Here is a 23,665-nt window from a genome sequence, read left to right on the forward strand (position 1 = left end):
GTCCGTCTTATTTCCTGGGCGCCGCCATCTTCCAAAATGGCGGGCGCATGCGCAGTACGCCCGCCGAATCTGCCGGCCGGCAGATTCGTTTCAAGTGCATATTGATCACTGCGCTAAAACCTATCGCAGTGATCAAAATAAAAAAAATACTGAATGACCCCCCCCCCCCCCTTTGTCACCCCCATAGGTAGGGACAATAATAAAATAAAGATTTTTTTTTTTCTTCCACTAAGGTTGGGGTAAGAACTAGGGTTAGGGTTAGGGTTAGGGGTAGGGTTAGGGTTAGGGGTAGGGTTAGGGTTTCAGAATGTGCACACGTATTCTGGTCCTCTGCGGATTTTTCCGCTGCGGATTTGATAAATCCTCAGTGCTAAACCACTGCGGATTTATGGCAGATTTACCGCGGTTTTTCTGCGCATTTCACTGCAGTTTTGCAAGTGCGATTTTCTATTGTAGCAGTTGTAAAACCGCTGTGGAATCCGCAGAAAGAAGTGACATGCTGCGGAATGTAAAGCGCTGCATTTCCGTGCAGTTTTTCTGCAGCATGTGTACAGCGATTTTTGTTTTCCATAGGTTTACATTGAACTGTAAACTCATGGGAAAATGTTCCATCAGGTTTACAGTACCAAGTATACCTATGGAAAACCAAATCCGCTGTGCCCATGGTGCGGAAAATACCACGCGGAAACACTGCGTTGTATTTTCCGCAGCATGTCAATTCTTTGTGCGGATTCCGCGGCGTTTTACACCTGTTCCTCAATAGGAATCCGCAGGTGAAATCCGCACAAAAAACACTGGAAATCCGCAGAAAATCCGCAGGTAAAACGCAGTGCCTTTTCCCCGTGGATTTTTCAAAAATGATGCTGAAAAATCTCACACGAATCCGCAACGTGGGCACATAGCCTTAGGGTTAGGGTTGGAATTAGGGTTGTGGTTAGGGTTAGGGGTGTGTTGGGGTTAGGGTTGTGGTTAGGGGTGTGTTGCGGTTAGGGTTGTGATTAGGGTTATGGCTACAGTTGGGATTAGGGCTAGGGGTGTGTTGGGGTTAGGGTTGTGGTTAGGGGTGTGTTGGGGTTAGGGTTGTGGTTAGGGGTAGTGTTGCGGTTAGGGTTGTGATTAGGGTTATGGCTACAGTTGGGATTAGGGTTAGGGGTGTGTTGGAGTTAGAATTGAGGGGTTTCCACTGTTTAGGCACATCAGGGGTCTCCAAACGCAATATGGCGCCACCATTGATTCCAGTCAATCTTGTATTCAAAAAGTCAAATGGTGCTCCCTCACTTCCGAGCCCCGACGTGCGCCCAAACAGTGGTTTACCCCCACATATTGGGTACCAGCATACTCAGGACAAACTGCGCAACAATTATTGGGGTCCAATTTCTCCTGTTACCCTTGTGAAAATAAAAAAATGCTTGCTAAAACATCATTTTTGAGGAGAGAAAAATGATTTTTTATTTTCACGGCTCTGCGTTGTAAACGTCTGTGAAGCACTTGGGGGTTCAAAGTGCTCACCACATATCTATATAAGTTCCTTGGGGGGTCTAGTTTCTAAAATGGGGTCATTTGTGGGGGGTTTCTACTGTTTAGGCACACCAGGGGCTCTGCAAACGCAACGTGACACCCGCAGACCATTCCATCAAAGTCTGCATTTCAAAAGTCACTACTTCACTTCTGAGCCCCGGCATGTGCCCAAACAGTAGTTTACCCCCACACATGGGGTATCACCGTACTCAGGAGAAACTGGACAACAACTTTTGGGGTCCAATTTCTCCTGTAACCCTTGGGAAAATAAAAAATTCTGGGCTAAATAATTATTTTTGAGGAAAGAAAACGTATTTATTATTTTCACGGCTCTGCGTTATAAACTTCTGTGAAGCACCTGGGGGTTCAAAGTGCTCACCACACATCTAGATAAGTTCCTTTCGGGGTCTAGTTTCCAAAATGGGGTCACTTGTGGGGGGTTTCTACTGTTTAGCCACATCTGGGGCTCTGCAAACGCAACGTGACGCCCGCAGAACATTCCATCAAAGTCTGCATTTCAAAACGTCACTACTTCACTTCCGAGCCCCGGCATGTGCCCAAACAGTAGTTTACCCCCACATATGGGGTATCACCGTACTCAGGAGAAACTGGACAAGAAATATTGGGGTCAAATTTCTCCTGTTACCCTTGGGAAAATTAAAAAATTCTGGGCTAAATAATTATTTTTGAGGAAAGAAAACATATTTATTATATTCACGGCTCTGCGTTATAAACTTCTGTGAAGCACTTGGGGGTTCAAAGTGCTCACCACACATCTAGATAAGTTCCTTTGGGGGTCTAGTTTCCAAAATGGGGTCACTTGTTGGGGGTTTCTACTGTTTAGCCACATCAAGGGCTCTGCAAACGCAACATGACGCCCGCAGAGCATTCCATCAAAGTCTGCATTTCAAAATGTCACTACTTCACTTCCGAGCCCCGGCATGTGCCCAAACAGTAGTTTACCCCCACATATGGGGTATCACCATACTCAGGAGAAACTGGACAACTTTTGGGGTCAAATTTCTCCTGTTACCCTTGGGAAAATAAAAAATTGCAGGCTAAAAATCATTTTTGAGAAAATATTTTTTAATTTTATTTTCATGGCTCTGCGTTATAAACTTCTGTGAAGCACTTGGGGGTTCAAAGTCCTCACCACACATCTAGATAAGTTCCTTTGGGGGTCTAGTTTCCAAAATGGGGTCATTTGTGGGGGATCTCCAATGTTTAGGCACACAAGGGCTCTCCAAACGTGACATGGTGTCCGCTAATGATTGGAGCTAATTTTCCATTTAAAAAGCCAAATGGCGTGCCTTCCCTTCCGAGCCCTGCCGTGCGCCCAAACAGTGGTTTACCCCCACATATGGGGTATCAGCGTACTCAGGACAAACTGGAAAACAACATTTGGGGTCCAATTTCTCCTAATACCCTTGGGAAAATAGGAAATTCCAGGCTAAAAAAATCATTTTTGAGGAAAGAAAAGTTATTTTTTATTTTCATGGCTCTGCGTTATAAGCTGGGGGTTTAAAGTGCTCAATATGCATCTAGATAAGTTCCTTGGGGGGTCTAGTTTCCAAAATGGGGTCACTTGTGGGGGAGCTCCAATGTTTAGGCACACAGGGGCTCTCCAAATGCGACATGGTGTCCGCTAACAATTGGAGCTAATTTTCCATTGAAAAAGTCAAATGGCGCGCCTTCCCTTCCGAGCCTTACCATGTGCCCAAACAGTGGTTTACCCCCACATGTGAGTTATCGGTGTACTCAGGAGAAATTGCCCAACAAATTTTAGGATCCATTTTATCCTGTTGCCCATGTGAAAATGAAAAAAATTAGGCTAAAAGAATTTTTTTGTGAAAAAAAAGTACTTTTTCATTTTTACGGATCAACTTGTGAAGCACCTGGGGGTTCAAAGTGCTCACTAGGCATCTAGATAAGTTCCTTGGGGTGTCTAGTTTCCAAAATGGGGGCACTTGTGGGGGAGCTCCAATTTTTAGGCACACGGGGGCTCTCCAAACGTGACATGGTGTCCGCTAAAGAGTGGAGCCAATTTTTCATTCAAAAAGTCAAATGGCGCTCCTTCCCTTCCAAGCCCTGCCGTGCGCCCAAACAGTGGTTTACCCCTACATATGAGGTATCAGCGTACTCAGGTCAAATTGGACAACAACTTTCGTGATTCAGTTTCTCCTTTTAACATTGTGAAATCAAAAAAATTGTTGCTAAAAGATAATTTTTGTGACTAAAAAGTTAAATGTTCATTTTTTCCTTCCATGTTGCTTCTGCTGCTGTGAAGCACCTGAAGGGTTAATAAACTTCTTGAATGTGGTTTTGTGCACCTTGAGGGGATGTAGTTTTTAGAATGGTGTCACTTTTGGGTATTTTCAGCCATATAGACCCCGTAAACTGACTTCAAATGTGAGGTGGTCCCTAAAAAAAATGGTTTTGTAAATTTCGTTGTAAAAATGAGAAATCGCTGGTCAAATTTTAACCCTTATAACTTCCTAGCACAAAAAAATTTTGTTTCCAAAATTGTGCTGATGTAAAGTATACATGTGGGAAATGTTATTTATTAACTATTTTGTGTCACATAACTCTCTGTTTAACAGAATAAAAATTCAAATTGTGAAAATTGCAAAATTTTCAAAATTTTCGCCAAATTTCCGTTTTTATCACAAATAAACGCATAATTTATTGACCTAAATTTACCACTAACATGAAGCGCAATATGTCACAAAAAACCATCTCAGAACCGCTAGGATCCGTTGAAGCGCTCCTGAGTTATTACCTCATAAAGGGACACTGGTCAGAATTGCAAAAAACAGCCAGGTCATTAAGGTCAAAATAGGCTGGGTCATGAAGGGGTTAAAGAGGACAGCTGTATTGAGTGGCACAGCCAGACACTGCAAGTAGGCCTTACACCACAAAGTTGGCTCGACGCAGGTTTAAAAAAGGTTACATGGGTACACGGTCTTCATTGGTGTGCTCAGTGGAGGACAATTGGAAGAAGGGACCGCAGAAAGACTTAGTAGGCCTAAAATAACAAAATAGGCTCTATGCAGCTTCGATTATGTGGCAACCTGGAGAACACCTTGGAGCGGGAGACACCGTCTCTACAAGCCAGACCCAACTTGTAGGCCTAATGCAGTGTTGTTTCAACAACTACTTAATGAGAGCTAGAAGATAGAAGCTATGGAGAGGCAACCTGGAGAACACCATGGAGAGGCAACCTGGAGAACACCTTGGAGCAGCAGACGCCGTCTCTACAACCCAGACCCAACTTGTAGGCCTAATGCAGTGTTGTTTCAACAACTACTTAACAAGAGCATGAAGATTGAAGCTATGGAGAGGCACCCTGGAGAACACCTTGCAGCGGGAGACACCATCTCTACAACCCAGACCCAACTTGTAGGCCTAATGCAGTGTTGTTTCAACAACTACTTAACAAGAGCATGAAGATTGAAGCTATGGAGAGGCAACCTGGAGAACACCTTGGAGCGGGAGACACCGTCTCTACAACCCAGACCCAACTTGTAGACCTAATGCAGTGTTGTTTCAACAACTACTTAACGAGAGCTAGAAGATAGAAGCTATGGAGAGGCAACCTGGAGAACACCTTGGAGCGGCAGACATCGTCTCTACAACCCAGACCCAACATGTCGGCCTAATGCAGTGCTGTTTCAACAACTACTTAACAAGAGCATGAAGATTGAAGCTATGGAGAGGCAACCTGGAGAACACCTTGCAGCTGGAGACACCATCTCTACAACCCAGACCCAACTTGTAGGCCTAATGCAGTGTTGTTTCAACAACTGCTTAACAAGAGCATGAAGATTGAAGCTATGGAGAGGCAACCTGGAGAACACCTTGGAGCGGCAGACTTCGTCTCTACAACCCAGACCCAACTTGTAGGCCTAATGCAGTGTTGTTTCAACAACTACTTAACAAGAGCTTCAAGATAGAAGTGAAGGAGAGGCAACAGAGAGAACACCTTGGAGCGGAAGACTCAGTATGTAGACCACAACGAAACTTGTGGCATCAATGCAGTTTTATAATTCTGACAAGCTGAAAATCCACCATTTTTTTTTAGAGGACAGCTGTATTAAGTGGCGCAGACAGACACTGCTAGTAGGCCTTACACCACAAAGTGGGCTCACTGCAGGATGACAAAAAGTTACATGGGTACACGATCGGCATTGGTGTGCTCAGCGGAGGACAAATGGAAGGAGGGACTGCAGACAGACTTAGTAGGCCTAAAACAAAAAAATTAGCCTCAAAGCAGTTTCAATTATCTTGCAGGGGTACACAGGCAGCATTGGTGTGTTCAGTGGAGGACAATTGGAAGGAGGGACCACAGACAGACTTAGCAGGCCTAAAATAAAAAAAATTAGGCTCAAAGCAGTTTGAATTATCTTGCAGAAGTACACAGGCAGCAATGGTTTGGTCAGCGGAGGACGATTGGAAGGAGTGTCTGACACAGTTAGTACTCCCAAAAAATAAATAGATGTTAAAGGGAACCTGTCACCTGAATTTGGCGGGACCAGTTTTGGGTCATATGGGCGGAGTTTTCTGGTGTTTGATTCACCCTTTCCTTACCCGCTGGCTGCATGCTGGCCGCAATATTGGATTGAAGTTCATTCTCTGTCCTCCATAGTACACGCCTGCGCAAAGCAATCTTACCTTGCGCAGGCGTGTACTACGGAGGACAGAGAATGAACTTGAATCCAATATTTTGGCCAGCATGCAGCCAGCGGGTAAGGAAAGGGTGAATCAAACACCAGAAAACTCCGCCCATATGACCCAAAACTGGTCCCGCCAAATTCAGGTGACAGGTTCCCTTTAATGTCTCGCAAAACACCAAAACCAAAAAACAAAAGGATGGCATACTTAGGTACAGGGGTGGGCTCCTCTGCTGAGTTTCAAACATAGTAATTTGGCGCTAAGTATTTACTGATGTAAATATAGGACACTGACCCTGACTATTTTAACTAGCATCATACATGTCAACAAATTGGTATTGTCAGTGCCAGGCATTGAAGGATGTCAGCGCATAGACTAAACATTGGTGGAGCTGTGAGAGATAATTTTGCAAGTGGTAGAGCACTGTTTGAGCTGGGGGGGAACTCTCTTGTGGCCAGCGGTACAGGCCCAGGGCCCCTCATGTTACAACGGTGTGTCTGACGTTGGGTGCGCACCACCACCACCAGAGACACTTTATTGTACTATGAGGGACCCAGTGGCAGTGCCGTCGACCAAAAGCGGGCACACCCACCTCTTCAGACAAACGGCACTCTCACGGGTGCTTGCGCCAAGTGGCGCGACCACGGCCTCGTGGGGGGAGTTAGCCCATTTAGGGAGGTGTAAATATGTTGTATGCTGGACAAACAGCTGCTGCAAACTAAGAGATTGGAACAGTCAGTAAGATGAGTCCACAAGCAAGACCTTTTTATAGGAAAGCTAGGTGTCAGCCGGGAAAGGTGGGGCAAAATAATTCGAAATCCAGGAGTGGTTCATTTTAATGAAGGTTAGATCATCAACATTTTGGGTAGCCAGATGAGTCCTTTTTTCGGTTAATATTGAACCAGCAGCACTGAATACTCTTTCTGATAGGACACTAGCTGCTGGGCAAGCAAGCTCCTGCAATGCATATTCAGCCAATTCTGGCCAGGTGTCTAATTTGGATGCCCAGTAATCAAATGGGAATGACGGTTGAGGGAGAACATTGATAAGGGATGAAAAATAGTTAGTAACCATGCTGGACAAATGTTGTCTCCTGTCACTTTGAATTGATGCTGCAGTACCTGTCCTGTCTGCTGTCATTGCGAAATCACTCCACAACCTGGTCAGAAAACCCCTCTGTCCAACGCCACTTCTGATTTGTGTAACTCTAACACCTCTGCCCTGTTGCCCCCTGCAGCTCGTGTGAGAACCATGACCGGCGCTGTGTGCTGGGAATGCCTGAATCAAACGGTCTACAAGAGTTGCTTGTTTGGTTGCTAATATTTGTTCGAGGTTCTCATGTGGCATGATATTTTGCAATTTGCCTTTATAGCGAGGATCAAGGAGGCAGCCCAACCAGTAATCGTCATCGGTCATCATTTTAATAATGCGTGGGTCCCTTTTGAGGATACGTAAGGCATAATCCGCCATGTGGGCCTAAGTTCCAGTTGTCAAATCTGCGGTTGTGCTAGGTTGAGGGGCAGTTTCTGGCAAATCTACGTCACTTGTCTCCCTCAAAAAACCTGAACCCGGCCTTGCAACGCCACCAGTTGCTATTGGCCGTGGAGAAGCTTCCTCATTCAAAAAATACTCATCCCCATCATCCTCCTCGTCCTCCTCCTCTTCACCCACTACCTCGTCCTGTAGACTGCCCTGACCAGACAATGGCTTACTGTCATCAAGGCTTCCCTCGTCCTCGGCTGCAGACGCCTGCTCCTTTATGTGCGTCAAACTTTGCATCAGCAGACGCACTAGGGGGATGCTCATGCTTAATATGGTGTTGTCTGCACTAACCAGCCATGTGCATTCCTCAAAACACTGAAGGACTTGACACATGTCTTGTAGCTTCGACCACTGCACACCTGACAACTCCATGTCTGCCATCCAACTGCCTGCCCGTGTATGTGTATCCTCCCACAAATACATAACAGCATGCCTCTGTTCGCACAGTCTCTGAAGCATGTGCAGTGTGGAGTTCCACCTTGTTGCAACGTCGATGATTAGGCAATGCTGGGGAAGGTTCAAAGACCGCTGATGGTTCTGCATACGGCTGGAGTGTATGCGCAAACGGCGGATATGCGAGCAAAGTCTGCGCACTTTGAGGAGCAGGTCAGGTAACCCCGGATAACTTTTCAGGAAGCACGGCACCACCAGGTTTAAGGTGTGAGCCAGGCAAGGAATGTGTTTCAGTTGTGAAAAGGCTATGGTAGCCATAAAATTCCTTCCGTTATCACTCACTACCTTGCCTGCCTCAAGATGTACACTGCCATTACTGAGTTTCTTGCTGCAAGAACTCGGACAGAACTTCCGCGGTGTGTCTGTTGTCGCCCAAACACTTCATTGCCAATACAGCCTGCTGACGCTTGCCACTAGCTGTCCCATAATGGGACACCTCGTGTGCAACAGTGGCAGCTGCGGATGGAGTGGTCGTGCGACTGCGGTCTGTGGACGAGCTCTCGCTTCTGCAGGAGGATGGGGAGGAGGAGGAGGGGGGGGCGAACGCCTACAGCCAACTGTTTCCTAGACCGTAGGCTAGGCAGAACTGTCCCAATATTGCTGTCCCCTGTGGACCCTGCATCCACCACATTAACCCAGTGTGCCGTGATGGACACGTAACGTCCCTGGCCATGCCTACTGGTCCATGCATCTGTTGTCAGATGCACCTTTGTACTCATAGATTGCCTGAGTGCATGGACGATGCGGTCTTTTACATGCTGGTGGAGGGCTGGGATGGCTTTTCTTGAAAAGAAGTGTCGACTGTGTAGCTCGTAGCGTGGTACAGCGTAGTCCATCAGGGCTTTAAAAGCTTCGCTTTCAACTAACCGGTAGGGCATCATCTCTAACGAGATTAGTCTAGCAATGTGGGCGTTCAAACCCTGTGTACGCGGATGCGAGGATGAGTACATCCTTTTCCTAACGAGTCTCATGTAGGGTGAGCTGGACTGGAGAGCTGCAGATGGTGGAACTAGCGGGGGTGCCGGTGGACATGGCAGACCGAGAGAGGGTTGGAGATGGTATTCATGCTGGTGCCCTACATGCAGTGTTTTCTACCACGAACCTGGTGATTCCCTGACTGCTTTGGCCTGGCGATGAAACATGCACATTTACTGCAGGTGGTCCTGGAAATGGTGGGCTTACAGTGAGGGAAGGGATGTAGCGTTGCTGACTAGCTTCATTGGCCGAGGGTGCTACAACCTTAAGGGACGTTTGGTAGTTAGTCCAGGCTTGCAAATGCATGGTGGTTAAATGTCTACGCATGCAACTTGTATTTAGACTTTTAAGATTCTGACCTCTGCTTAAGGTAGTTGAACATTTTTGACAGATGACTTTGCGCTGATCATTTGGATGTTGTTTAAAAAAATGCCAGACTGCACTCTTTCTAGTATCGGATACCTTTTCAGGCATTGCAGACTGAGCTTCTTTAACCGGATGGCCACACTGTCCTACAACTGGTTTTGCCACGCGTTTTTGGCCAGATACGGGCCTGGCAGATGGAATCTGTTGCGAGGTTGATGCCTGCTGCGGCTCCTCCTCTTCTGCTTCAGAGCTTCTGCCGCCTGCACCCTGTTTCCCCAATGGCTGCTAATCGGGGTCAACAACTGGGTCATCTATGACCTCCTCTTCTATCTCGTGTGCAACTTCGTCTGTGTCACCGTGTAAGCCGGTGGTATAGCGTTCGTGACAGGGCACCATAGTCTCATCAGGGTCTGATTCTGGATCAGTACACTGCGAGGGCAATGTTGTGGTCTGAGTCAAAGAACAAGCATAGTAGTCTGGCTGTGGCTGTGCATCAGTGCACTCCATGTCAGATTCATCTTGTAATGGGCATGGCCTGTTAACTGTTTCACTTTTTAACCCAGGGACGGTATGTGTAAAGAGCTCCATGGAGTAACCCGTTGTGTCGCCTGACGCATCCTTCTCTGTTGTTCTTGGTGAAGAACACAAGGAAGCGACTTGTCCCTGACCGTGAACATCCACTAACGACGCGCTGCTTTTACATTTAGCAGTTTCAGAAGAGGAGGCGAAAGAGCTAGAGGCAGAGTCAGCAAGGAAAGACAAAACTTGTTCTTGCTGCTCCGGCTTTAAAAGCGGTTTTCCTACTCCCAGAAAAGGGAGCGTTCGGGGCCTTGTGTAGCCAGACGACGAACCTGGCTCCACAGCTCCAGACTTAGGTGCAATATTGCTTTTCCCACGACCACCTGATGCTCCACCACCACTACCATCATTACCAGCTGGCAATGAACGCCCACGGCCACGACCTCTTCCACCAGACTTCCTCATTGTTTGAAAAACGTAACCAATCTAACGGTATTTGTTACTGTAAAACCAGTTACAAGGTGAACTCTAACTTCTGTTGGATTTATATATCCCATTATACGTGGGTGAGACTGCAAGGAAAATCAGGCACAATGTATAACAGTACACAGCTTCAGTGGCAGGCAGATATGCCACTAACAGGACTGACGCTGATGCAGACACTAACAATTAAAATCTCCTTTTTATTTTTTCTGGGAGAATATTGAAGAAATGTGGCCCACTCTCATACAGTATATGTTCTGTGGCACACAATTTGAGACAGGTGGCACACACAGCACTGGCACCGAAGCAGAAATGCCAATCTTAATCTCCCACTGCAGCTCTGGAGTATAATACAGGATGTAACTCAGGGTCAGTAATGTAATGTATGTACACAGTGACTGCACCAGCAGAATGGTGAGTGCAGCTCTGGGGTATAATACAGGATGTAACTCAGGATCAGTAATGTAATGTATGTACACAGTGACTGCACCAGCAGAATAGTGAGTGCAGCTCTGGGGTATAATACAGGATGTAACTCAGGATCAGTAATGTAATGTATGTACACAATGACTGCATCAGCAGAATAGTGAGTGTAGCTCTGGAGTATAATACAGGATGTAACTCAGGATCAGTAATGTATGTACACAGTGACTGCACCAGCAGAATAGTGAGCGCAGCTCTGGAGTATAATACAGGATGTAACTCAGGATCATTAATGTATGTACACAGTGACTGCACCAGCAGAATAGTGAGTGCAGCTCTGGAGTATAATACAGGAGGTAACTCAGGGTCAGTAATGTAATGTATGTACACAGTGACTGCACCAGCAGAATAGTGAGTGCAGCTCTGGGGTACAATACAGGATGTAACTCAGGATCAGTAATATAATGTATGTACACAGTGACTGCACCAGCAGAATAGAGAGTGCAGCTCTGGAGTATAATACAGGATGTAACTCAGGATCAGTAATGTAATTTATGTACACAGTGACTGCACCAGCAGAATAGTGAGTGCAGCTCTGGGGTATAATACAGGATGTAACTCAGGATCAGTAATGTAATGTATGTACACAGTGACTGCACCAGCAGAATAGTGAGTGCAGCTCTGGGGTATAATACAGGATGTAACTCAGGATCAGTAATGTAATGTATGTACACAGTGACTGCACCAGCAGAATATTGAGTGCTAGTGTTGAGCGATACCTTCCGATATTTGAAAGTATCGGTATCGGATTGTATCGGCCGATATCCGAAAAATATCGGATATCGCCGATACCGATACCTGATACCAATACAAGTCAATGGGACACAAATATCGGAAGTGATCCTGGATGGTTCCCAGGGTCTGGAGGAGAGGAAACTCTCCTTCAGGCCCTGGGATCCATATTCATGTAAAAAATAAAGAATAAAAATAAAAAATATGGATATACTCACCCCTCCGGCGGACCCTGGACCTTAGCGGTGTAACCGGCAGCCTCCGTTTCTAAGAATGCAGGGTGAAGGACCTTCGATGACGTCGCGGCTTGTGATTGGTCGCGTGACCGTTCATGTGACCGCTCACGCGACCAATCACAAGCCGCGACGTCATTGCAGGTCCTTCACTCGCTCATTCTTAGGAACGGAGGCTTGCAGCGGTTACAACCAGGGCGCGTCCGAGGGTGAGTATATCCATATTTTTTATTTTTATTCTTTATTTTACACATGAATATTCATCCCGATCCCGATTCCCGATATCGCAAAAATATCGGAACTCGGTATCGGAATTCCGATACTGCAAATATTGGCCGATACCCGATACTTGTGGTATCGGAATGCTCAACACTAGTGAGTGCAGCTCTGTGGTATAATAGAAGATGTAACTCAGGATCAGCAATGTAATGTATGTACACAGTGACTGCCCCAGCAGAATAGTGAGTGCAGCTCTGGAGTATAATACAGGATGTAACTCAGGATCAGTAATGTAATGTATGTACACAGTGACTGCACCAGCAGAATAGTGAGTGCAGCTCTGGAGTATAATACAGGATGTAACTCAGGATCAGTAATGTAATGTATGTACACAGTGACTGTACCAGCAGAATAGTGAGTGCAGCTCTGGGGTATAATACAGGATGTAACTCAGGATCAGTAATGTAATGTATGTACACAGTGACTGCACCAGCAGAATACTGAGTGCAGCTCTGTGGTATAATAGAGGATGTAACTCAGGAAGAGTAATATAATGTATGTACACAGTGACTGCACCATCAGAATAGTGAGTGCAGCTCTGGAGTATAATACAGGAGGTAACTCAGGAAAAGTAATGTAATGTATGTACACAGTGACTGCACCAGCAGAATACTGAGTGCAACTCTGTGGTATAATAGAGGATGTAACTCAGGGTCAGTAATGTATGTACACAGTGACTGCACCAGCAGAATAGTGAGTGCAACTCTGGGGTATAATACAGGATGTAACTCAGGATCAGTAATGTAATGTATGTGCACAGTGACTGCACCAGCAGAATAGTGAGTGCAGCTCTGGAGTGTAATACAGGATGTAACTCAGGATCAGTAATGTAATGTATGTACACAGTGACTGCACCAGCAGAATACTGAGTGCAGCTCTGTGGTATAATAGAGGATGTAACTCAGGATCAGTAATATAATGTATGTACACAGTGACTGCACCAGCAGAATAGTGAGTGCAGCTCTGGAGTATAATACAGGAGGTAACTCAGGATCAGTAATGTAATGTATGTACACAGTGACTGCACCAGCAGAATACTGAGTGCAGCTCTGTGGTATAATAGAGGATGTAACTCAGGAAGAGTAATATAATGTATGTACACAGTGACTGCACCATCAGAATAGTGAGTGCAGCTCTGGAGTATAATACAGGAGGTAACTCAGGAAAAGTAATGTAATGTATGTACACAGTGACTGCACCAGCAGAATACTGAGTGCAACTCTGTGGTATAATAGAGGATGTAACTCAGGGTCAGTAATGTATGTACACAGTGACTGCACCAGCAGAATAGTGAGTGCAACTCTGGGGTATAATACAGGATGTAACTCAGGATCAGTAATGTAATGTATGTGCACAGTGACTGCACCAGCAGAATAGTGAGTGCAGCTCTGGAGTGTAATACAGGATGTAACTCAGGATCAGTAATGTAATGTATGTACACAGTGACTGCACCAGCAGAATACTGAGTGCAGCTCTGTGGTATAATAGAGGATGTAACTCAGGATCAGTAATATAATGTATGTACACAGTGACTGCACCAGCAGAATAGTGAGTGCAGCTCTGGAGTATAATACAGGAGGTAACTCAGGATCAGTAATGTAATGTATGTACACAGTGACTGCACCAGCAGAATAGTGAGTGCAGCTCTGGAGTATAATACAGGATGTAACTCAGGATCAGTAATATAATGTATGTACACAGTGACTGCACCAGCAGAATAGTGAGTGCAGCTCTGGTGTATAATACAGGAGGTAACTCAGGATCAGTAATGTAATGTATGTACACAGTGACTGCACCAGCAGAATAGTGAGTGCAGCTCTGGGGTATAATACAGGATGTATCTCAGGATCAGTAATGTAATGTATGCACACAGTGACTGCACCAGCAGAATAGTGAGTGCAGCTCTGGAGTATAATACAGGATATAACTCAGGATCAGTAATGTATGTACACAGTGACTGCACCAGCAGAATAGTGAGTGCAGCTCTGCAGTATAATACAGGAGGTAACTCAGGATCAGTAATGTAATGTATGTACACAGTGACTGCACCAGCAGAATAGTGAGTGCAGCTCTGGGGTATAATACAGGATGTAACTCAGGATCAGTAATGTAATGTATTTACACAGTGACTGCACCAGCAGAATAGTGAGTGCAGCTTTGGGGTATAACAGATTCCTACCTTGTACCTCTGGATAATGGGCCATCAGAATCAGGATGAACTTTAGTGTGGAAGCCGTGGTTTCCGTTCCTGCTGCTAAAAGTCCTACAACCATCATGAGGAGACTGGTGTCACATAAATCGGGATCAGTTTCATGTTCAACCTGAGGGTGAGCAGAAATATGATTATTATACAGGACTTGTCTTTATTATGTTTTTTGGTTTAGAGGACTAACCACGGTCTGGGTACACAGGCTCGTCTGCATAGTAAGTGGGTAAGTTATTAGGGACAGCTGTGCATAAGACTGTTGAAATTTAGCAGAATAGTGAGTGCAGCTCCGGGACATCATATAAGTAGTGTTGAGCGATACCTTCCGATATCCGGAAATATCGGGATCGGATTGGATTGGCCGATATAAAAAAAATATCGGAAATCGCCGATACAATACCGGAAACCATATGCAAGTCAATGGGACACAAATATCAGAATGAAAATAAGCCCTTCCTTTCCTTGCACATCCAGTTCGGGAGGGGGGAAGAGCGTGGGTGGAGACTGCGTGTCTGTGTGGGACTGTGGGGGATCTGTGCAGGCTTGGCGGGGGTCTGTACGGGCCTCTCGGGGGTATGTGTGGCCTGCTGGGGGTCTGTGCGGCCTGCTGGAGATCTGTACGGGCCTCTCAGAGGTATGTGAGGCCTGCTGGGGGTCTGTGCGGCCTGCTGGAGATCTGTACGGGCCTCTCGGGGGTATGTGTGGCCTGCTGGGGGTCTTTGCGGCCTGCCAGGGGTTTGTACGGGCCTCTTGGGGGGTCTGTGCAGCCTGCCGAGGGTCTGTGCGGCCTGCCAGGGGTCTGTACGGGCCTCTTAGGGGTCGGTGCGGCCTGCCGGGGGTTTGTTTGGCCTGCCGGGGGTCTGTATGGGCCTCTCGGGGGTCTGTGCGGCCCTCTCGGGGGTCGTTGTGTTTGTGTGCGGGCATCGTCCAATGGGATTTCAAGTCCCATCGGGCTGTGCCTGCTACAATGACAGTGATTGACACATTAGCCAATGATGGGACAGTATTTGTCCCATCATCCAGCTAATGTGTTGAATGTAAAAAAAGCAAAACAAAAACATATATACTACATACAACATACTACTTACATACAACATACATACTACATACATACTACATACATACATACATACTACATACATACATACAACATACTACATACATACTACATACATACAACATACATACAACATACATACATACACACTACATATATACTTTATACATACTACATATATACTACATGCATACACACTACATACATACATACTACATACATACATACTACATACATAATACATACATACTACATACATACAACATACTACATACATACTACATTCAATACATTCATACATTACATACAATACATACACATAGACATACAGCACATATAACATAGAGTACATACTCACCATCACTTGTCACTTTATTCCCCAAAGCCAGTGTCATCTGTAAAAAATATGAAAATAACAAACAACCAATATACTCCCTGATCCGCAGAAATCCACGAGTGTCCCACTACGATCTCCCGTGGAGAGCAGCAGCATCAGCTGATGAGACCACTCTCTAGGGGCTCCAGGAATACAATGACGGGAGGAAGGTATCTTTCCGCACTGTATTCCTCCGCTGCTGTAAAACAATAGTCCCTAGTCTCACTTTTGGCATCCCACGCAGCAATTGCCATAAAGTGAGACTCTGAACTAAGGTAACCTCTCAGTGATGCACAGCAGCAGCCATTGTCTCCTGTCAGTGTGTCACTGAGGGTCCTATAGAACAGTGACATCACCCAATGTCACTGTTCTATAGGGGAGATCGTCGTGGGACACTCGTTATTAATTTGACTACAGCGGATAGGTAGTATACGGTTTATTATTTTACATTTTTTGCAGGCGCTGAAGTATGGTAAGTATGGTTAAATGAAGAATATTAAAATAAAAATAAATGTTTCCTAATGTGTGTGTGTTGTATTAACCCTTTATTACTATTGGATTAATAATGGATAGGCGTCTTATTGACGCTTCTCCATTATTAACCCAGCTTAATGTCACCTTACAATGGCAAGGTGACATTAACCCCTTATTACCCCATATCCCACCGCTACACGGGAGTGGGAAGAGAGGGCTAAGTGCCGGAATTGGCGCATCTTACAGATGCTCCATTTCTGGGTCGGCTGCAGACTGTAATTTGTAGCTAGGGGGTCAATATCCATGGCCCCTCTCTAGGCTATGAATATCAGCCCGCAGCTGTCTGCGTAGCCTTTCTGGCTATAAAATATAGGGGACCCCATGTCATTTTTTTGGGGTCCCCCTATTTTAATAGCCAGTAAAGGCTAAGCAGACAGCTGCGGGCTGATATTCATAGCAGGCTACAAATATTGGCCCCCGGCCGTTGGCTTTCCCCCTCTGGCGCAGAAAATTGCGCGGGAGCCCACGCCGTTTTTTTTTAAATTAAACGCTCATTAAGCCCTCTTTCACACTTGTGTCGGTACGACATACCGACGCACGTTGTGAAATTTGTGCATGACCTGGGCAGCGGATGCAGTTTTTCAACGCATCTGCTGCCCTTTCTGAAGACTGGGGAGGACTAATTTGCATATTCCAGGTGCCTTCTGGGAGAAGCGAAGTCTCCCTAAGCTAGAGGATCGTTGGGTACAGCCGGGACCAGCTGCTTCGAAAGCATTTTTGCCTGTAGGACATTATTGCAAGAGAGCTTGGCTGAGTAGATTACACAAGAAGGAAAACACACAGCAAGTCAGCAGGATTTAGGAGCAACATGGCAGATGTGACAACCTACATGGTGAGCTGCAGCATGTGCTACATGTTCACAGATCGACCAGAAGAAGAATCCAATTTCACCTGTCAGAAGTGTAGACTAGTGGCCCTTTTAGAAGAAAAGGTGCGGGGTCTGGAAGAAAGAATAGCAACTTTGAAACTCATCAAAGAGAATGAAGACTTTCTAGACAGAACAGAAGCATCTCTACTGGTCACAGAAGGTGAAAAAAGTGTCAGAGAACCTCCAAAAGCAGATGAGTGGAAGCATGTGACCAAAAGAAGCAAGAAGACCATGGAGAAATCACCAACCACACAACTGAAGAACCGATATCAAATCTTTGTAGAGGATGAAGATGGCACACCTAAGAATGAAGCAATACCAGCAAGCAAAAAAGAAAAGGGCACACAGCAACAAGTGACAGCAAAAAGTACAGCCAAGAAGCAGCGAAGAGTGGTGGTGGTGGGAGACTCACTACTGAGAGGCACAGAAGCAGCCATCTGCAGACCGGACCGGACATAACTGCAAGAGAAGTATGCTGCCTTCCAGGTGCGATGATCAAGGATGTGACCGATAGGATACCAAAGCTCTTCAGCTCCAAGGACGTCCACCCATTTCTTCTGATACATGTTGGCACCAATGACACGGCAAGGAAGGACCTACCAACAATCTGCAAGGACTTTGAAGAGTTGGGGAAGAAAGTAAAGGAACTGGATGCACAGGTAGTTTTTTCTTCTATCCTTCCAGTAGATGGGCATGGCACCAGGAGATGGAACAGGATCCTTGATGCAAACAACTGGCTAAGACGATGGTGCAGACAACAAGGATTTGGATTCCTGGACCACGGTGTGAATTACTGGTATGATGGACTCCTCGCCAGAGACGGACTACACCTCAACAAACCTGGGAAACACACATTCGCCAGAAGACTCGCTACACTCATCAGGAGGGCGTTAAACTAGAAGAAGAGGGGACGGGAAGAAAAACATTAGACTCGAACAAAGACGACCCAGGAAAACATACTCAGAAGGGAGGTAAGAACATTTCTAAAACAATCCACAGTGAGGAGATTGGAACAAAACAAAATCCTCTAAACTGCATGCTCGCAAACGCCAGAAGCCTGACAAACAAGATGGAAGAACTAGAAGCAGAAATATCTACAGGTAACTTTGACATAGTGGGAATAACCGAGACATGGTTAGATGAAAGCTATGCCTGGGCAGTTAACTTACAGGGTTACAGTCTGTTTAGAAAGGATCGTAAAAATCGGAGAGGAGGAGGGGTTTGTCTCTATGTAAAGTCTTGTCTAAAGTCCACTTTAAGGGAGGATATTAGCGAAGGGAATGAGGATGTCGAGTCCATATGGGTTGAAATTCATGGAGGGAAAAATGGTAACAAAATTCTCATTGGGGTCTGTTACAAACCCCCAAATATAACAGAAAGCATGGAAAGTCTACTTCTAAAGCAGATAGATGAAGCTGCAACCCATAATGAGGTCCTGGTTATGGGGGACTTTAACTACCCGGATATTAACTGGGAAACAGAAACCTGTGAAACCCATAAAGGCAACAGGTTTCTGCTAATAACCAAGAAAAATTATCTTTCACAATTGGTGCAGAATCCAACCAGAGGAGCAGCACTTTTAGACCTAATACTATCTAATAGACCTGACAGAATAACAAATCTGCAGGTGGTCGGGCATCTAGGAAATAGCGACCACAATATTGTACAGTTTCACCTGTCTTTCACTAGGGGGACTTGTCAGGGAGTCACAAAAACACTGAACTTTAGGAAGGCAAAGTTTGAACAGCTTAGAGATGCCCTTAATCTGGTAGACTGGGACAATATCCTCAGAAATAAGAATACAGATAATAAATGGGAAATGTTTAAGAACATCCTAAATAGGCAGTGTAAGCGGTTTATACCTTGTGGGAATAAAAGGACTAGAAATAGGAAAAACCCAATGTGGCTAAACAAAGAAGTAAGACAGGCAATTAACAGTAAAAAGAAAGCATTTGCACTACTAAAGCAGGATGGCACCATTGAAGCTCTAAAAAACTATAGGGAGAAAAATACTTTATCTAAAAAACTAATTAAAGCTGCCAAAAAGGAAACAGAGAAGCACATTGCTAAGGAGAGTAAAACTAATCCCAAACTGTTCTTCAACTATATCAATAGTAAAAGAATAAAAACTGAAAATGTAGGCCCCTTAAAAAATAGTGAGGAAAGAATGGTTGTAGATGACGAGGAAAAAGCTAACATATTAAACACCTTCTTCTCCACGGTATTCACGGTGGAAAATGAAATGCTAGGTGAAATCCCAAGAAACAATGAAAACCCTATATTAAGGGTCACCAATCTAACCCAAGAAGAGGTGCGAAACCGGCTAAATAAGATCAAAATAGATAAATCTCCGGGTCCGGATGGCATACACCCACGAGTACTAAGAGAACTAAGTAATGTAATAGATAAACCATTATTTCTTATTTTTAGGGACTCTATAGCGACAGGATCTGTTCCGCAGGACTGGCGCATAGCAAATGTGGTGCCAATATTCAAAAAGGGCTCTAAAAGTGAACCTGGAAATTATAGGCCAGTAAGTCTAACCTCTATTGTTGGTAAAATATTTGAAGGGTTTCTGAGGGATGTTATTCTGGATTATCTCAATGAGAATAACTGTTTAACTCCATATCAGCATGGGTTTATGAGAAATCGCTCCTGTCAAACCAATCTAATCAGTTTTTATGAAGAGGTAAGCTATAGACTGGACCACGGTGAGTCATTGGACGTGGTATATCTCGATTTTTCCAAAGCGTTTGATACCGTGCCGCACAAGAGGTTGGTACACAAAATGAGAATGCTTGGTCTGGGGGAAAATGTGTGTAAATGGGTTAGTAACTGGCTTAGTGATAGAAAGCAGAGGGTGGTTATAAATGGTGTAGTCTCTAACTGGGTCGCTGTGACCAGTGGGGTACCGCAGGGGTCAGTATTGGGACCTGTTCTCTTCAACATATTCATTAATGATCTGGTAGAAGGTTTACACAGTAAAATATCGATATTTGCAGATGATACAAAACTATGTAAAGCAGTTAATACAAGAGAAGATAGTATTCTGCTACAGATGGATCTGGATAAGTTGGAAACTTGGGCTGAAAGGTGGCAGATGAGGTTTAACAATGATAAATGTAAGGTTATACACATGGGAAGAAGGAATCAATATCACCATTACACACTGAACGGGAAACCACTGGGTAAATCTGACAGGGAGAAGGACTTGGGGATCCTAGTTAATGATAAACTTACCTGGAGCAGCCAGTGCCAGGCAGCAGCTGCCAAGGCAAACAGGATCATGGGGTGCATTAAAAGAGGTCTGGATACACATGATGAGAGCATTATACTGCCTCTGTACAAATCCCTAGTTAGACCGCACATGGAGTACTGTGTCCAGTTTTGGGCACCGGTGCTCAGGAAGGATATAATGGAACTAGAGAGAGTACAAAGGAGGGCAACAAAATTAATAAAGGGGATGGGAGAACTACAATACCCAGATAGATTAGCGAAATTAGGATTATTTAGTCTAGAAAAAAGACGACTGAGGGGCGATCTAATAACCATGTATAAGTATATAAGGGGACAATACAAATATCTCGCTGAGGATCTGTTTATACCAAGGAAGGTGACGGGCACAAGGGGGCATTCTTTGCGTCTGGAGGAGAGAAGGTTTTTCCACCAACATAGAAGAGGATTCTTTACTGTTAGGGCAGTGAGAATCTGGAATTGCTTGCCTGAGGAGGTGGTGATGGCGAACTCAGTCGAGGGGTTCAAGAGAGGCCTGGATGTCTTCCTGGAGCAGAACAATATTGTATCATACAATTATTAGGTTCTGTAGAAGGACGTAGATCTGGGTATTTATTATAATGGAATATAGGCTGAACTGGATGGACAAATGTCTTTTTTCGGCCTTACTAACTATGTTACTATGTTACTATGTTACTATGTCCTGTTACCGCTGAACCCATGCAGTGCGACGTTATAGACTCTAGAAAACGCATGTCTTTGGTTACACAGCTAGTGAGTGTGAATGCGGGTCAAAATGATACAGTGAAACACCTGTGTGAATTATCTGTTGATGGGAAAAATGTTGTGGCATTACTAGACTCTGGAAGTGTGGTGACTCTGGTGAAAGCTAGTCTGGTGGCACTTCCGTCTGGTCCGTCTGACATGTTTTCTGTAACGTGTGTGCATGGTGACACCTGCTCGTACTTAACAGCGGTCATATGGATTTCCACTCCCTATGGGTCAGTGCAGCACAAAGTGGGACTCGTTCCCGCATTGTTACAGGATGTAATCCTGGGCAGGGATTTTCCCTATTTCTGGCAGTTGTGGGAGAATCAGTTGCTCCTTCACGGTAGCTGTACCCGTGAATCTTCTCCCATGCCATCTGGAGGTACCGAGTCCTTAGAGGAGACCCCACAGGAAGATGTTGCTGGGGAGGTTAGTGAATCTAACCTTCAGTACCCCTTCTCCGTCATGGCGGGGGAAACGGAGGAAACTGAGGAACCTCAGCGAGAGGCGGAGGCAGACAGCCATCCGGCACCCTGCCTGCCAGATTTGGGAGTCCAGGTGGATGACTTCCACAGCGAGCAAATGAAAGATCCTACCCTGACTCCGGCTAGGAAAAATGTAAAAATGATAGATGGGGTACCCGTAGAACCTGACACTAAGTTAGCGTACCCGTATATGGTTCTTGAAAATTATTTGCTCTACCAGGTAGTAAAAAAAGGGGAAGACACAGTGCAACAGTTAGTGGTACCCAAACCTTATCGGCGGAAGGTACTGGACTTGGCCCACGGACATATAATGGGGGACATCTGGGGGTACAGAAAACCACAGAAAGGATATCGCATTGTTTTGTGTGGCCTGGAATACATAATGATGTGCGTAACTATTGTGAGTCCTGTCCAGAGTGCCAAATCGCGGCACCTAAACCTCGGTTCTGTAGCCCCTTGGTACCCCTTCCTATCATTGGAGTCCCTTTTGAGAGAATTGGAATGGATTTGGTTGGGCCCCTTCCCCGATCCGCACGTGGGCACCAACATATCCTCGTCATCGTGGACTATGCCACTCGTTACCCGGAAGCCATCCCTTTGCTTAACACAGCTACCAAGACGATCGCCAAGGAATTGGTACAAGTGTTTAGTCGGGTGGGAATTCCAAAACAGATACTCACCGACCAGGGGACTCCCTTTATGTCGAGGGTAATGAAGGAGCTCTGCAGACTCTTACAAATAGACCCGTTGCGTACGTCTGTCTGTCACCCTCAAACAGATGGCCTGGTTGAGCGGTTCAACAAAACCTTAAAACAGATGCTCCGGAAGGCGATAGACAAAGATGGGAAGAACTGGGATTACTTGTTACGCTATTTGCTGTTTGCCATTAGGGAAGTTCCCCAGTCTTCCACAGGGTTTTCGCCTTTCGAACTGTTGTACGCCCGTCATCCCCGGGGACTGTTGGACGTCGCAAAAGAAACCTGGGAAGGTCAAGTCACTCCCTTTAAAACGGTGATCGACCATGTAACACAAATGCGGGATCGTATTGCCGCTGTCATGCCCATTGTTAGGGACCATATGTTACAGGCCCATGGAGCCCAGAGGCAAAGTTATGATAGAGGCGCTAAGGTCCGTACATTTGCATCCGGGGATAGGGTGTTGGTCCTAATCCCTATGGTGGATAGTAAATTTCTGGCGAAATGGCAGGGCCCATTTGAGGTCCTGGAAAGAGTTGGTGAAGTGAACTATAAAGTGTACCAGCCTGGTAAGAGAAAACCAGAACAGATTTATCATGTGAATCTGATAAAACCCTGGAAAGACCGCTCTGCCCTAACGGCGGATCTGTCCCGTCCGGTTTGTTCACCTACCGTACCGGAGGTGCAGGTTGCCGAGACTCTCTCGGAACGACAAAAATCTGAGGTTAAGCAGTTTTTGTTACAGAACCGACAGTTTTTCTTGGAAAACCTGGCCGGACTAAGCTAGTGAAACATGAGATTGTCACAGAGCCTGGTGTCACCGTTCATGTGAAGCCCTACCGGATTCCGGAAGCACGCCGTGAAGCCGTCTCCCGGGAAGTGATGGCAATGTTGGACTTAGGAGTCATTGAGGAGTCGCACAGCGCCAGGTCCAGTCCAATCGTGTTGATACCTAAACCGGATGGCTCCATACGGTTTTGTAATGACTTTAGGAAACTGAATGCGGTTTCTAAATTTGATGCGTACCCTATGCCCCGGGTCGATGAGTTGATCGACCGGCTTGGTAAAGCCCGATACATTACGACCCTGGATTTAACAAAGGGGTACTGGCAGATCCCTCTGGCCGAGGCGGCCAGAGAGAAGACGGCATTTGCTACACTGGAAGGTCTGTTCCAGTATGTCTACATG

General features: G+C 45.6%; 1 protein-coding gene across 6 annotated transcripts in view; it reads right to left on the reverse strand.

Moving 5' to 3' along the window:
- Positions 1 to 23,665, reverse strand: part of LOC138643219 (cytochrome P450 2C20-like) — a 383,231-nt gene that overhangs the window by 42,084 nt on the left and 317,482 nt on the right. For all 6 annotated transcript variants that reach the window (XM_069732076.1, XM_069732074.1, XM_069732075.1 and 3 more), the window contains one exon: positions 14,434 to 14,575. In XM_069732076.1, coding sequence (XP_069588177.1) covers positions 14,434 to 14,575 — 142 coding nt within the window. The remainder of the gene's footprint in view (positions 1 to 14,433; positions 14,576 to 23,665) is intronic.

Source organism: Ranitomeya imitator, chromosome 6 (assembly GCF_032444005.1).
Source record: "Ranitomeya imitator isolate aRanImi1 chromosome 6, aRanImi1.pri, whole genome shotgun sequence".
NCBI lineage: Eukaryota > Metazoa > Chordata > Amphibia > Anura > Dendrobatidae > Ranitomeya > Ranitomeya imitator.